Source organism: Pristis pectinata, chromosome 1 (assembly GCF_009764475.1).
Source record: "Pristis pectinata isolate sPriPec2 chromosome 1, sPriPec2.1.pri, whole genome shotgun sequence".
Classification (NCBI taxonomy): Eukaryota; Metazoa; Chordata; class Chondrichthyes; order Rhinopristiformes; family Pristidae; genus Pristis; species Pristis pectinata.
Genome location: NC_067405.1, coordinates 16969515 through 16984809, shown reverse-complemented (window position 1 = coordinate 16984809; position 15295 = coordinate 16969515). Strand labels below are relative to the sequence as shown.

Sequence of the window (15295 nt, the reverse complement as noted above, 5' to 3'; positions counted from 1 at the left end):
CATTAAGGTACCCTGGAGATACTGAAGTCAATAGGCATCAAAGGAATCACAGTCCAATGGCCGGAGTCACACCTTGCACAAGATGGTTGTGCTTGTCAAAGTCAATTATCCCAGTCCCAGAGCATCTAGACTCGATCATCTTCAGCTATATCAATGACCTTCCTTCCACCATAATGTCAGAATTGGGGATATTTGCTGATGATTGCACAATGTTCAATTTTATTTGCAACTCCTCAGCAAATGAAACAGCCCATATCTGCACTGAGCAAGATCTAGACAACATACATGCATGGGCCACTGAATTGCAAATAGCATTTGCTCCATTGAAGTGCCAGACATTGACTATCTGCAGCAGGAGAGAAACTAACTACCTACCCTTGACATTCAATGGCATTACCTTCGCCAAGACTCTCACCATCAATATCTTGGAGATCACCACTGACCCATGATACCAGTGGCAGAAACAAAGGATCCCCATTAACTTCAGCAATTAGTGGCTCAATTGCTAAGTCCCTTCAAATACAACACAGTGAAAGATTTTTATTCTATTTGAACCAGACAGTACCTGTGTATGCCAACAATGAATACTAGAAATTGTTTTTTTAAAAATTATATCTGCATGTGTGGGCTTGAAATTGAGCTTCACTAATGCAATGCAAATTTGGAACAACTTAAATAAAAACAAATTGTCAGGGTCCTTGTGTGTGAGAGCACATATTTGCCTGAAGAGTTTGGGAGTAGCAATTATTTTTCCGATCCCTCCAATGTTTCTTCCTTTATGTGCTCACTGCACTGCTGTCTGTTGGCATATGCATCCTAGATACCTCCAAGTAACTTTCTTAAGTGGCTATTCTTCAAATAGGAACCTGGATGATAAATGTGTGCAATTCTATCATGGGGAGGAAAACTATATCCAAGCACTGTGCCGTTCTTTGCCAGCACAATGCTCATGGCCAATGCAAGGGGGATCATGGGCAAGATAATTAACTTGGCTGATAGGTTGTTGATTATTTTTGTAAACTGATCTCAGTCAGCATGACAATAGAGAAGCTATCATACTGTTTCTATTATCTTTATTGGTCACATGTACATCGAAACACACAGTGAAATGCATTTTTGCGTAGGGTGTTCTGGGGGCAGCCCACAAGTGTCGCCACGCTTCCGGCGCCAACATAGCATGCCCACAACTTCCTAACCCCTACGTCTTTGGAATGTGGGAGGAAACTGGAGCACTCGGAGGAAACCCACACAGACACAGGGAGAATGTACAAACTCCTTACAGACAGTGGCCGGAATTGAACCCGGGTCGCTGGTGCTGTAATAGCGTTACTCTAACTGCTACACTACCATGCCTGCCCCAAGGCCAAAGGTGGGGGAATCAAACCACCAACATATCAAGTCTGGATTATCAACCAATTTTAGCATTGTTGTTGAGATCAGGTAATATAGCACAGACTGGAGATTAAACCTGTTCCTTTCTTATTGCAGTGCTTTATGATCTGGAGTGTGCTATCAGAAACAATTAAATGCATACTGAGAGTCATAGAGTGCAGAAGTGGGTTCTTTACCCCACAAAATCCATACTGACTATCACACTCCAAATTACACAAATTCTACACCAATCCCATTTTATTCATCCCACATTCCCATCAACTTTGCCTCCCCCCCCAGATTCTACCACTTATGTACAATCTAGGAGCAATTAACCTATCAACCTGCACACCTGGAAAGACCCCACAGAGACAGAACTGGAATCAGGATTGAACCCAGGATGATGGAGCAATGAGGCAGCAGCTCTGTGCCACCTGGCCTCAGAATGCCTGCTCAGGATAGCCCTACGTTTGAATGGCCACTGGATAGGGTACACCGCACAGTGAGCTCATCCCTCAAGGCTGATAAGTATCATGGCCCTCACTTGCTTTAGGTGCAGGGGGGAAAAGGTAACTGCTTTGCCATAAGGCAGCAAGTGAAGCATCATTTTGCAAGGCTGTGTGGGAGAAAGTGAGTAGGATGAATTAGACAGCTCTTTCAGTCAGTTAGCACAGGCACAATGGCCCAAATAGTTTCCTTCTGTACTAGATGATCCCAAGAGCTTCCTCAATGGTTGTTTAATCCACATATTCTACACATTGACCAATCAAAGTTCTCCTAAATCTTAAAGGAACCATGGCACATTTGTTCATCATCAACGGTATCAATCATTAGTATCTCAGAGTGAACCAACAGAGGCTGTTGCTATAAAAAGGGCCCCTAAACTGAGTAAAATCACTCCCAAACTTAACTGGTATCTTATGGAAAGAATAACAATACCTCTCCTTCGATGATTTCTAGGCATTCAAATGCAACTGAGATTCAGAGAACTGTTAGAAAACTGTTGCTCTGTGGTAAGTGATATCACCTGGAATCTTAATTAGACCCTCATCTTGCAATGACTGCTTTTAATTTACGAGCTTTACCCTTATTATGCTCGGATCCTCTCTGGAGCCTGGAAAAATAACAAAAATTGGAAAAGATTGTTGCAGGCCTGTAACGTGACTGTAGAATGAAGACCTTTCATAAGGCCCACAGAGGACACATGGGCGGAGTTCATCTCATTCCTTACATTTTAACCACTTTTAAGATGCAGGCCCAGTGTATACTATGTCCTAGTGGAGCCTTATATTATTTCTATTGGTAATTAGTATTGTGGCCATAGCCTGAACCATATTTCTAAAACATTTTATTTAAAACACTCTTTTCCAAACATCTGCTGCTTTGGTGACCAACAGACAATTAGCACGGTAGAGCAACAACCTAATCTTATCTGCAAGATCCCAGTGTGAGAACAACGCCCCTTCTTCAGACCCAGGGTCATGGGAAGAACAGTGAAGGTGTGTTTCAACTTTTCTCTCCTCAGCCAAAGGTTGGATGAGTTCAGGACATCCTGGAGAAACTACTCCTTCAGCTGCACTTCATACAAGCCAGGAAAATTTGAGATATAGACCAGATGGACTGTGATATCAGCTGCCTTTGACCCTGTAACGTGGCACTCAATGCTTATGCAACATTTGGATAACAAGACTGAATATTTAAATAGTAACTATTCAATCAATCACAAATTGAAATTCATGTTAAGAAGTTGGATTGGACCTATTTAGTTGCACACAACATTCTGGGTCCTATGAGAGAAAAATATACACTAAATTGGATAAAAAGGTTCTTTGAAAGCCCACTATTGTATTTTCTACCTGGGACAAAGTAGTTATGTTTTGGGCTTCACTTTTCTTTATAGGAGCTGTATGAACAGCTTGCTACTGCTGCATAGTTGCCATACTGATCATGGGATGGTCTTCAAATGGCACAGAGCTGCTACTTAAAAGGCTGGCATTAAGATGATAGCAAACATGGGCACCACAATCTTCTGTGTGCGTGGGCACCATCCTGTGCTGCGATAAACTCCAATGTGAGGGATGATCAAAGATGGCAGCAACATGCAAAAAGGGTGCAGACATTAATGGACCAAAGAATAAAGACTTGAAAATGAGCATTGCAAAATCAGACTATCAGACGTGATCAAAACATGCACCAAACAATCAGAAAGCAGACCCTGTAATTAATGTCTGAATGGTAATCCCAGCAAGTAAGGCCACTTTTTTGTGTGACATAGTTGTTCTCCTGATGTAGGAGGTCCAATTTTTGATGGTGGTTTTAGGGATCAATGATGCGGTGTCAAATATGTGACTTCATTGCATGCCTGTCTGACATCATGCAGATGTACTAGCATTTTGTGAATCACCTGGAAATGATCACTAACATTATTCACTCTGGGGAACATCCGTGCTGAATAAAAAGAACCGTTTGATATTATTTCCAGGCTGAGGTAGCACGTGGCTACTTAATCCAAATGCAAGAGGAGCCAACTGGGCGTGGTTGCCTGACTTGAGCCCAAAGGAACGCAACAACGTGTGTTAAGGATGTGTATGAAAAATATGATGACAGCGCTCAGGTCAGGTTCAAATTTGCTGTGTTTGGGGTTTTAATTTTATATCCAAGTAGTCCTCTAAAATGACGGAAGTTAGAGTCAGAGGCTGATACAGCATGGAAACAGCTCCTTCGGCCCATCAAGTCCGTACCAACCACCAACCACCCATTTACACCAATCTTACCTTAATGTCATTTTTTATTGTCGCCACATTCCCATCATCTCCCTCCAGATTCTACCACTCACCTACACACTAGAGGCAATTTACAGTGGTTAATTAATCTACTAATCCATGTGTCTTTGGGATATGGGTGGAGACCATAGCAGAATCCCACACGGTTACAGGGAGAACATGCAAACTCCACACAGTCAAACACAAATTGAAATTCATGTTAAGAAGTTGGATTGGACCTATTTAGTTGCACACAACATTCTGGGTCCCATGAGAGAAAAACATACACTAAATTGGATAAAAAGGTTCTTTGAAAGCCCACTTTTGTATTTTATAGAACATAGGACAGTACAGCACAGAACAGGCCCTTCAGCCCACAATGTTGTGCCGACATAGTTATTCCTTCCTACCTACAAAATGCCCGCATCCTCTCATTGCCTCTTTTCCTCTCATTCATGTGCCCATCCAAGCCCCTCTTAAAAGCCCCCAACGGGTTTGTCTCCACCACCCTATCAGGCAATGCATTCCAGGCATCTATCACTCTCTCAGCAAAAAAATGTACCCCTCACGTCTATCCTGAACCTGCCCCCTCTCACCTTAAGTGCATGTCCTCTTGTATTTTCTACCTAGGACGAAGTAGTTATGTTTTGAACTTCACACGTACCAGAGGTCACAATTGAACTGGGTCTCTGGTGCAGTGATGCCTACTAGCTATGCCACTGCATCACCCTTAGGACTGGGACTGAACCCCTTCCCATTAGGAGGCACCTTATCTCATCATCAAGCACCCCAGGGTCAGGTATAATGCAGGAAAGAACACAGGACAACATAAAGCCAGCCTCAATAAACATCTCCTGTGGTCCTAGAGTGAACTTATTTCCTCATTTCTTATTTTCAACCAAGATTTTCTGTCATTACCAAATTGGGATTTTCTTCGATATTGAACTTTTACCTATAAACTGGCAGACATACAAAAAAAGCACAATTACTCTGATTGGATACTTAAATTTCACCTACATTGCTACATTGAAAGAATAATTAACTTCTTTAAATAGTGCAAAGCATTTCACCCATAGTCAAAATGGCTATTTCCTGTTCTCCCTCACTCCCGATTCAACTTTCTCTCCTTCTCCTTTTGCAAAGGAGATGGGACACTGCAATATACTTCCCAAGGAACTGCCTGCTTCACCATATTGATACTTCTTCACATTCATTAATGATGTGCTCATGAAGGCTTCGTGTTGCTAAGAGCGTGTGGAGATGGGTGCAAGAGTTCGTGTCCTGCTTCACCCACAGCAGCTGCGTAACAGAGGACTCTCTGATCTACGGGCTGTTCCCAGGGACATGCACCGAGACAGGCAACAAGTGTTGCTGGAAAGTCATCAACTCTGTGAAGGACGCCTTTTGGTCGGCCTGAAACTTGTTGGTCTTCCAGCACAGCGAGATGTCCGTGAGGGAATGCTGTCGACTGGCACAGTCCGGGCTGCAGGAGTACGTGCTGAGGGACACACTGAAGCTCGGTGCAGCCAATGCTAAGGCTCTGTGGGGCAGGATCACAGTCTAGGCTCCTTCCCCGAATACACAGGGAGAGGCAGAGTGGGAAAGGCCCTTGGACAATGAAAGGGGTATCACTTCAGGGAGCCATGTGAGTGGCACCGGTGTTATGTATTTTGTGCATTTTTTAAAAAAAATTAACACTTCTGAATGTAACGACCATGAATTTAAAAGTTTTGTTGCACTGTTTCTTCCTTTGTATATATAGGGCATGCATTTAAGGTGAGAGGGGGTAGGTTCAGAACAGATGTGAGGGGTACGTTTTGTACTCAGAGTGGTGAATGCCTGGAATGCATTGCCTGATAGGGTGGTGGAGGCAAATTAATTGGGGGCTTTTAAGAGGGGCTTGGATGGGCACATGAATGGGAGGAAAATAGAGGGATATGGGCATTCTGTAGGTAAGGGGGATTAGCTATGTCAGCACAACATTGTGGGCTGAAGGCCCTGTTCTGTGCTGTACTGATCTATGTTCTATATATATTTTTGGAAACATAAGATGTGCTCGTGTTGGCTATTTACCTTTGAAGGGCATCAATAATGAGCTGAACTGTGTACCTAACCTGAGGTCCCTTAAATTCATTTCTGGATGAGCCCACTGAACAGTGATCATGAAAGGAACCTACATTAATGCTGCACCTTTGAGATGCTCGGGACCTCCCAGGTACTTTACAGCGAATTAAGTAATTTTTGAAGTGAAGTCACTGTTTTAATGTAGGAAATCAGGATTAGGAATGCTGCTATTTATTTTTTCCCTCCCTAGCCTAAGGGTATTAAGACAGGTTGTTGCATTCTGACCACTGATAAATTTAGTTAGCTCATCACAGACTAGGGATCAGGTCTGTCCAAGTCCTGATTGGCACAGATTAGTAAATCACTGGGTGGCACATTTACTCATTCTTTCGTTGCAAGGCTCTTTCATGCTACTCTCTCCCTGGCTGCCAGTAGGCTCCACTGTTCCCTTGGAGAAGTTGCTTCCATGGGAGAGAGAAGTTTATCCATATACCAGAGATAAAAAGCTCCCAGCAAGAGCTGGGCACAGATGATCCACAGTGCCAGCACAGTTTACAGAATCTGGATTGTTTGGAATCTGCGACTAACCAAAAACTGGAAGCCTGTGGCTCCTGCTGGAGACACAGTGTGATTTCAGTCTGAGCTCCACACATTCTGCACAACACACATCCTCTAAACAAAAATTGAAAGACAAAGAGCAGGTCTGTGCACCACTCCTTCCTTGAGCACTCCACCGAGCGAGAAATATGAAAGAAACAAACCAGAAAAATGTGTAAAATCCAGCGTTAGTCAGAGTTCCTCAGTTTAGCTTGTAAATAGTGGGGGTGACTGTCAGCAGCCACTGGCTCTATTCACTAAACACTCCAGTCCAAAGAGATCGTAGAGATTCAGTTCTCCTCCAAGGCAATCTTTCCATGCATACATAGCCTACAGGCCATTAAGGAGCACAAGAATGTCAACCTCACTTTGATGGAAAACATACTAATCACTTTCAAACACTGGCCAGTTAGCGACACAAGTCCCAGACGGTTTGGGACAAGTTTGGAGAACTCCCAGTGTAAAATAGGCTTTTTCACTGTTTCTTCTTTTGTTTATATTTTTATTGTGAATAAAGTCTATTTTTGAAATAAAAATAGTGAAATAGTCTGTTGCAAACAGTGCAATTGCACATGGTGCATCATTTCGGAAATAGGGAGATATTGGGTCATGGGGTGGAGTTACCATTATCTGCACAGGTTTCTCTATTATTAGTGAATCCTTGTTGCTGAGTAACGATTCACCAGATAAAGTAAAGGAAGATTTCAAACCAAACCACAATATATACAAGTGCCTATCAAAAGCATTGTGTCTCTCTCTGTTCTGGAATGGCTCTGTTTTTGTTAAGATATGTGCTAAAGTGCAATAAATTAAATTTTCCACAAAAATACAACTTCAAAGTAAATGCTACAAAACCTGACACAAGAATAAGTTCACAACGTTTTAATCAGGTTCGGTTTCTCCAGGTTAGCCATCGCCATTAATTTTCCATCAATTGCCAGAAATACTTTCCTTAGATTTGAAGGAAACCAAAAGTAATTGGAAGGAATTTTACTCTGAAAAATGAAGGTGGCAGATTAAATGTAACCAAAGTAGACAGACAGAAATGTGACAGGCAAATCAGGCATATTGTTTGCATTGCAGGGCTGTCACACAGCTCTCAAAGGGTTAATACCAATAAGGATAACTGCACTCTTTTGAAAATGACTTCCTTTGAGAAAATCTGAGCGCTGAGCAGCAGTGGGCTTCCTGATCCCTGAGATAAAAGGATGAAAAAGGAGGAAGTCTAACAGTACTTACTGTCCACAGGGTTGATGTAATCTGTGATGTGCGTCGGACCGCCTGCTCCACTGGTCTGCATGAGGATGTCACTGTATGGACTTCGATGAGTGGCCATTAGGGTCATTTGATGGTAGTACTCAGCTGGATTAGCTCCTGGTGGGGGAGGAGGCAAGCCAAACAGACCTCTGTCCTTCAAGTGCTCATGTGGAACTGCGGGGCAGAAAAACAAGATACCCGTTCCTAAAGTTGTAAAAAGCTTTGTGAATTTTCTGTACTGACGTCAGGCACTCCTCTGCTACCCAGATGGAAGCTATCGCTGCTGTTCAGTGACGGTAGTTTGGGCGTGTTTGTGTAGAAAGGAGCTGAGCGAGCTGGGGCCTCCACATTCCAGAGTTTCCTCAAACTCATAAACAAAGCCTGACTGCACCAAATGACTTCAGCAACGAAGAGAGAGAGAGTGAAAGAAATTGCAACAACATCGATGGAAATGCCCAGAATTGTGGCAACTCTGCGGCTAATGTCAACATAGGGATTTTTAATCTATAGAAGTAATACAAACACACTCATTCACTTACACATGCAGTCACATCTCTGCACATCACCGTATATGCATTTTCACAGACATATACACTTACAGGTATACTCTCAACACATACTTGCATGCACATAATATGTATAATTTTAAATCTTACTTGTTAAAGGAATATTGTGTTTACTACCCTTTGCTTCAGTACCTAGTTTTGCACAGAGTTCAAACACAAAGCTAAGTAGATAAATTAACCCCAGAGGGGTTGGAGGAGCTTCCTACAGAACGCCCACCTCCAACAAGACACAACAGGATTCCAGTGTTTTCACTCATTCAGAAAAGCTCCCAGGTTCCGGTGTGCCTGGCTCAATCCTCTTGATGTGGTAACACAATTGTAACCTTAACAATGTTGACTGGCTAATCACAATCTAATTGTGTAGACAGGAGTAATGATTTAACCCTGTAGCTGCGTTATTAACAACAATTTTAATCACTATACACTTCAGAAAATATCTTTACAGATAAGGGGATACGTGCTTTGAATGGTACACTGAACACTCACTATTCAAGAGGATGGAGTTAAGATCATGTCATGAACCAGTGCAATATAATTTTCTACTCAAAATGGCCAAAGAAGTAACAGAATAAGGAACTGGCTATTTAAGACTGAGTTGAGGAGCCTGCGAATTTTTGGAATTCTCTGTCATGGGGGATGAGGGTGCTCAATTGCCAGGTAATTCAAGGCTGAAATGGATAGACTTTTCGACAATTAGGGATAAGGGGATTGGGCAGAAACATGTCTTAGTAGCAGAGCAAGCTTGAAAGGTGAAATGGGCAACTCACGCTACTACTTCCTATGTTCAGCGATCTTTCTATTATCAGCATTTAGTCGCCGAGTAGACATCTTAAATAACTAATCACACAATATTATCATCTTTGTATCTCTGGATAATAAAACAATGCTGGCTGTAATTTAACATTTTGTGACTGGTTGTCAGCAGTTCAATAACATTACAATTATCCACTACCTACTATTATTTTCATCCTTGCCTTTTGCTTGAGGGGTTATATCATCCTCTACGTGTTGGGATCCAAATCCCTGTGATATTGATCTTTGGATGGGAGTTCAAATCCCACCAAGATAGGTGGGGAATTTAAACTTAGTTAATTAAATGATGGCATAAAATGCTAATATCAGTACTGGTGCCCAGGAAACTACTAAATCACTGTAAAAAGTCCATCTGCTCTTCCGAAAAGGAGAACTGCCACTTTTACTTGGTCTGATTTACATGTGACCCATCAACTATCTCCCACATCTCCCATTCCCCTTCCTCCTGAAAAGAGCAAGTTCTCACCTTCCACCCCACCAGCCTCTGCATTCAATGGACCATCCTTTGTAATTTCCACCAGCTCTAACAAGATTCCACCACCAGACACATACACCCCTCTCAACATTTCAAAGGGATCACTCCCTTCACAACTTCCTGGTCTGCTCTTCCATTCCTGCCTACTACTCACTACTATATTGGACTTTCACAAGCAACTGCAGGAAATGCAACACTTGTCTTTTCACCTCTACCTTTCCCAACAACCAGGAGCCCAAACAGTCTTTCCAGGTGAAACAGCAAGTCATTTATACTTCTTCCAGTCTGGTGTACTGATTTCAGTGTTCACAATGTTGCCTCCTCTACACTGGAGACTAAAACACAGATTGGGTGATCCCTTTGTGGAGTACCTGCACTCAGTCCACAGGAGCGACCCTGAGCTTCCAGCTGCCTACCACTTTAATTCCCTGTCCCACTCCGGCTTTTATGCGTGTGTGACCACCTGCATTGTTACAATGAGGCCCATTGCAATCTCAAGGAACGTCACCTCATCTTCTATCTGGGCATGTTGCAGCCTGCAGGAATCAACATCAAATTCTCTAACTTTAGGACACTCATTCTTTCTTTCTGTTTGCTTGAGAACTGGCAGTTTCTGACTGTCATCATTTTGCCTCAGCTTTTCCTGTTTTTCCTTTTTCTTTTTATGTGTAGTCTGGCCTGCTGGGCATGTCCCACAACCTTACCACTAGAAAAACAATACACAGAAAGAATCTGATCTTAACTGTCCCTTAATTGCCACATTACATCATCACATTAGAGAAATTTCCTTTGTTCCAGCCACATCTTACCCCACCTTCTCCCCTACCAAAACAAACCATTTCCCTCTTTCCCAGTTCCGATGATTGTCCCAGATATGAAATGTTAACTGCAGATGCTGCCTGACCTGCTGAGTGTTTCCAGCATTTTCTTTTTATTTCAGATTTCTAGCATCTGCAGTTTTTTTTTTGATCTTCTATACCCATTAACATGGTCGACCCTTAAATGATCCCATTAGCCACTGACTTCAAGAGCAATTAAGGATGGACATTTAGAACAGAACAGCAAAGGAACAGGCCTTTCGGCCCATAATGACATAGAACATTACAGCACACGTGGCCTTGCTAGTGACGTCTTTATCTGTGAACAAATAAAGTATTTCTTTTACTGCTTTGCCATTGCTTTATGAGGGTTAAAGGAATTTTTTCTAAGATTTCTGCAAAGGAGAAAATGAAACTCGATATTCAGCTTTTGCATTCATGCACTTTATCTAACTCAAAGGGGCCAATATTTGAAAAGAGAACAAAGGCAAGTGATTGCAAAGTGACCCATTGCATTGGCTAAGATAGAAAAGGCAATATTGAAAGTAGCCATATGAACAGCACATAATTCCATCTTTTACAGTATGTTCACTTTATACCTTGCAGAGGAAATTATCAGAAGTCATTAGACAGGGATACTTGGATAAAGAAAGCAGCAAGACTTACCATCTGCTGGACTTAGGCCTCTTGCAGCTGAGATCATAGAGAGCGTGGGGCTCCCATGCATGGTCCTCAGGTAATGTTCCATGTGGTGGGGATTGACGTAAGGATGGGGCGGGCTGAAAGGGGACTCCCCTGTCCCTGCTGGATTCCGATGAGGAGACAGCCGGATGAGGGAAATGTCAGAGAAGACGGGGCTTCCAGCCAAAGCAGGAGGCCTGAGGAGACAGAAGCACAATGTTCCTTAAAGCTCAGTCAGCTTTGCATTTTTACGATCACTGAGAACCCGCAGATGGAAATCAGTTCAAGTGCGTTGCGGGAGCTGAAAGTGATCTGCATGTTTATGTGCAACGCTGCTTTAAATCCAGTCATATCATGCTGTATCAAACTACCATGTGCCAGTCAAGTCCATTTTGATACAAAGCTGGTCAAAAAGGGTTGGAGCAAGAAGCCAACTCATAGCTTAATGTTAAATTCTGCTTGAGCTGGATTTCAGCTCGTACTTCTTAAGCAGACGAGAGGCTGAGTTTCCACTTGATCTAACTAAGTAAATTCATATTTATATTGTGCATCTTGATTCAAAGCAGCTGGGAATCTGGAACAAAGGTCAGTGGTTTACCACTGCAAAGCAATGTCATACTTAGCACAATGGAGATTGCAAGATTCCTTAATGTTTTTCCTCACAGCTTTGCCAGACAAATGCTCAAGTTTTTAAAGGCTCCTCCTCTAATAAGGACATTGACAGCTTGCCAGATAAATGGTACTGTGTATAACCAAAGTGCACAGGAAGTATTGAAATAATACTTGGAGGTATTGTCACGGGTTGGCAGGAGGCAGGTTCAACCATGACACTCAAAGTGATCTGAGCTGTGCAGTTTGGAAGAGGGCAAAGAATCTCTCCACCTTACAGGATAGAAGCCAGAGTCAAAAGCTATGTCTTAGCAGTTTGGGAGAGGGAAGAGAGACAACCAAGAGCTGGAAGGGCAGAAATGATGGGTAATAACTGGCAACTATTTGATTTGAATCATATTGATTGCCATTAAGTATATTGCCTGAGCTCTCTATAGACTTCAGTACAGTTGACCTCATTGTCCTTCTCCAAAGGTTGTCGCCAATTCTGTGGGATTTTCCTCACTTGATTGCATTCTGAGCTGTCCAACTCTAGCCCTGTCTGGCTGTAGCTCCCTTTTGTTGCGTTAGTGGGCTCCAATGATTAGTCCTTGGAACCTTTCTCTTCCATATTTATTTGACGACAACTGACAGACACAGCTCATCTATCATAACACCACCACCCTTCTCAACTCCTACATGTCACTATTTTGTTAAGCTGGTTGCCTGATATCCAATCTTTTACTTTTAGCTAAGTACAATATGACCACCACTTTCGGCCCCCACTACAAATTCAATATCCTTGCCATTAATTCAATCTCCCTCATTGACCAGTCCCCGTCTTACTCAGTTTCCTATATAGTGTGCTGTCCATCACAAAGACCATCTTCACTACCTTGCTTGTCTACAGCCTGAGCCCATTTATTGCTGAAATCCTAATCCAAGTATTGGTTACCTCTCGATTCAACTATATCCTGTTATACTATTATCTACTACTCATCAGAAGGCCTAGCCTATATTGGTCTCCAAAACCTTGTTTTATGTCATGGTCTAATCCTCTCCTATTTTTATAAACTCAGAAAATCACAGAAATTTACAGCACAGAAAGGGACCACTTGCCATCAATTCCATGCCTCTCAATGGCCTTTAGGGTAATCTGACTTCCCAGGTATTGGTCCATTGTCCTGCATGCTATGGCTTCTCAAATACTCACCCAGAGACTTCTTAAATGGATTGAGGGTTTCCACCTTCACCAACACTTCAGAAGCCCCCAGCAACTGCTGAGTGAAATAATTTTTCTCAACTCAACTATAATTAATCTACCAATTAACATAATTCTATTAACCTAAATTTGCATTGCTGTTATGCTTTCCACAACAAATTCTCCGTACTGACTGCATTTTTGGGGATACTGTCTGGCTTCATCCCATCACTGGTGGCTAAACGTCAAGCATCTAGACCTTATGCTCTGAGATTCTTGTCTTAAACCCTTTAATCTCTGCAACTACCTCTCAAAAGCCAAGCTTTTTGTTATCCCTTCTCTTCATCTCAATTAGCCATTTATGCCAGCTAATTTTAAAACACTTTGGGATATTTAGTTCTGCAGGCGGGCACTCAGAAATGAAAAGCATTCCCACTAGGTGACTGTTTTCAGAAGATAAGAGAATCAGAGGGAAAGAACTCAAAGTAAACCTTTTAATAATGTGCTGTGCTCTCACTATGTCGATGTGAGATGAACACTAAATCAGAAAAGTTTACTTGAATTGATTTACCAAAACAACCCATTCATCAGTCTGACAGAAGGATTTCAAAGCAACAGGTAGCAGAGTCACTTAAATTCACAGCCCGATCATGCAGAAAAGGCACACACTAACTCCGCTGCTAATGGAGCCTGATCGAAGTGATCAGACAGCTTTGTCCCTTTCTTGTGTTGTATTAAAAAGGGCTGATGTGTGCATTTTTCTTTCAGAATGCTGTTCACCGTTAATAGTTGGGAGTGGCTTCCTGCTACCTTTCATAGCAGTCCAACTTTAACTTGGGTTTAATTGAACCAAGGTGTGAGTGTTTCAACGTAAAACTGCAAGCTGAAATGTACTGAATCAGAATCAGAATCAAGTTTATTATCACTGACATATGTCATGAAATTTTTTGTTTTACGGCACTGTACAGTGCAAGATATAAAAATTACGATAAGTTACAAAAATAAATAAGTATATAGTGCAAAAGAGGAATAACAAGGTAGTGTTCATGGATCATTCAGAAAGCTGATGGCGGAAGTGAAGAAGGTGTTCTTAAAACATTGAGTGTAGATGATTGGTACAAATCACTGGGGGTTTAAAATCAACTTTAAAAAAGATGAGCAGGGTTGCTTAGAAAGAACTGTTGTTATATGGCTTCTTTCATGCTGGCTGCACATCACAAAGTACTTAACTGTCAGAGATCGACAGGGGAGACACTGGGCTTTTACCAACGGCACTGGATACATGCATAAGTACAGACTGCCAGGTAATGCTGCTTATTCTGTTCCACAATAGAACTGAATATGCTGGGATCAGTACACAGTGGTTGATAATCATGCCTGCATTAAGCGCTTGTGAACTTCTTTCCCTAAAGTACAGTCACTGTTGTAATGTGGGCAAATACAACAATTAATGTGGGCATGGCAGTGTCCCAAAAGCAACAAGGAGATAAATTACCCAATTTTGTTTATGTTGGTTGAGGGATGAATGTTGGAATCCTGGATGTTGGGAAATATCCATGTTTTATCTTTAAATAGTGCCATTCAATTTCATTTCTATCTGAATTGGCCGATGGTATCTTGGCTCTAGGTTCTGTGCTCAAGGATGCTCCTCAAACAGTGAGGCACTCCATCAGCACTCCACTGAAATAGCCCAGGTCATGCATTCTGGTCATAGAGTCATACAGCACAGAAACAGGCCCTTTGGTCTAACTGGTCCGTGCCAACCAAGCTGCCCCATCCAAGCTGGTCTGATTTGCCAGTGTTTGGCCCATAACCTTCTAAACCTTTCCTATTCATGTACCTGTCCAACTGTCTTTTAAAACAGAAAATTACAGCACAGTACAGACCTTTTGGCCCACGATGTTGTGCTGACCTTTTAACCTACTCTAAGATCAATCTAACCATTCCCTCCCACATACCCCTCCACTTTTATCATCCATGTGCCTATCTAAGAGTCTCTTAAACGTCCCTAATGTATCGGCCTCTACCAACACCCCTGGCAGCGCGTTTCACGCACACACCACTCTCTGTATAAAAAACTTACCACTGATACTCCCCCCCTG

General features: G+C 42.3%; 1 protein-coding gene across 4 annotated transcripts in view; it reads right to left on the bottom strand.

The window, feature by feature from the left end:
* gli2a (GLI family zinc finger 2a) overlaps nucleotides 1-15295 on the bottom strand; it is a 374584-nt gene that overhangs the window by 77333 nt on the left and 281956 nt on the right. For all 4 annotated transcript variants that reach the window (XM_052013099.1, XM_052013121.1, XM_052013112.1 and 1 more), the window contains 2 exons: nucleotides 11390-11601; nucleotides 8034-8225 (listed from right to left, as the gene is read on the bottom strand). In XM_052013099.1, coding sequence (XP_051869059.1) covers nucleotides 8034-8225; nucleotides 11390-11601 — 404 coding nt within the window. The remainder of the gene's footprint in view (nucleotides 1-8033; nucleotides 8226-11389; nucleotides 11602-15295) is intronic.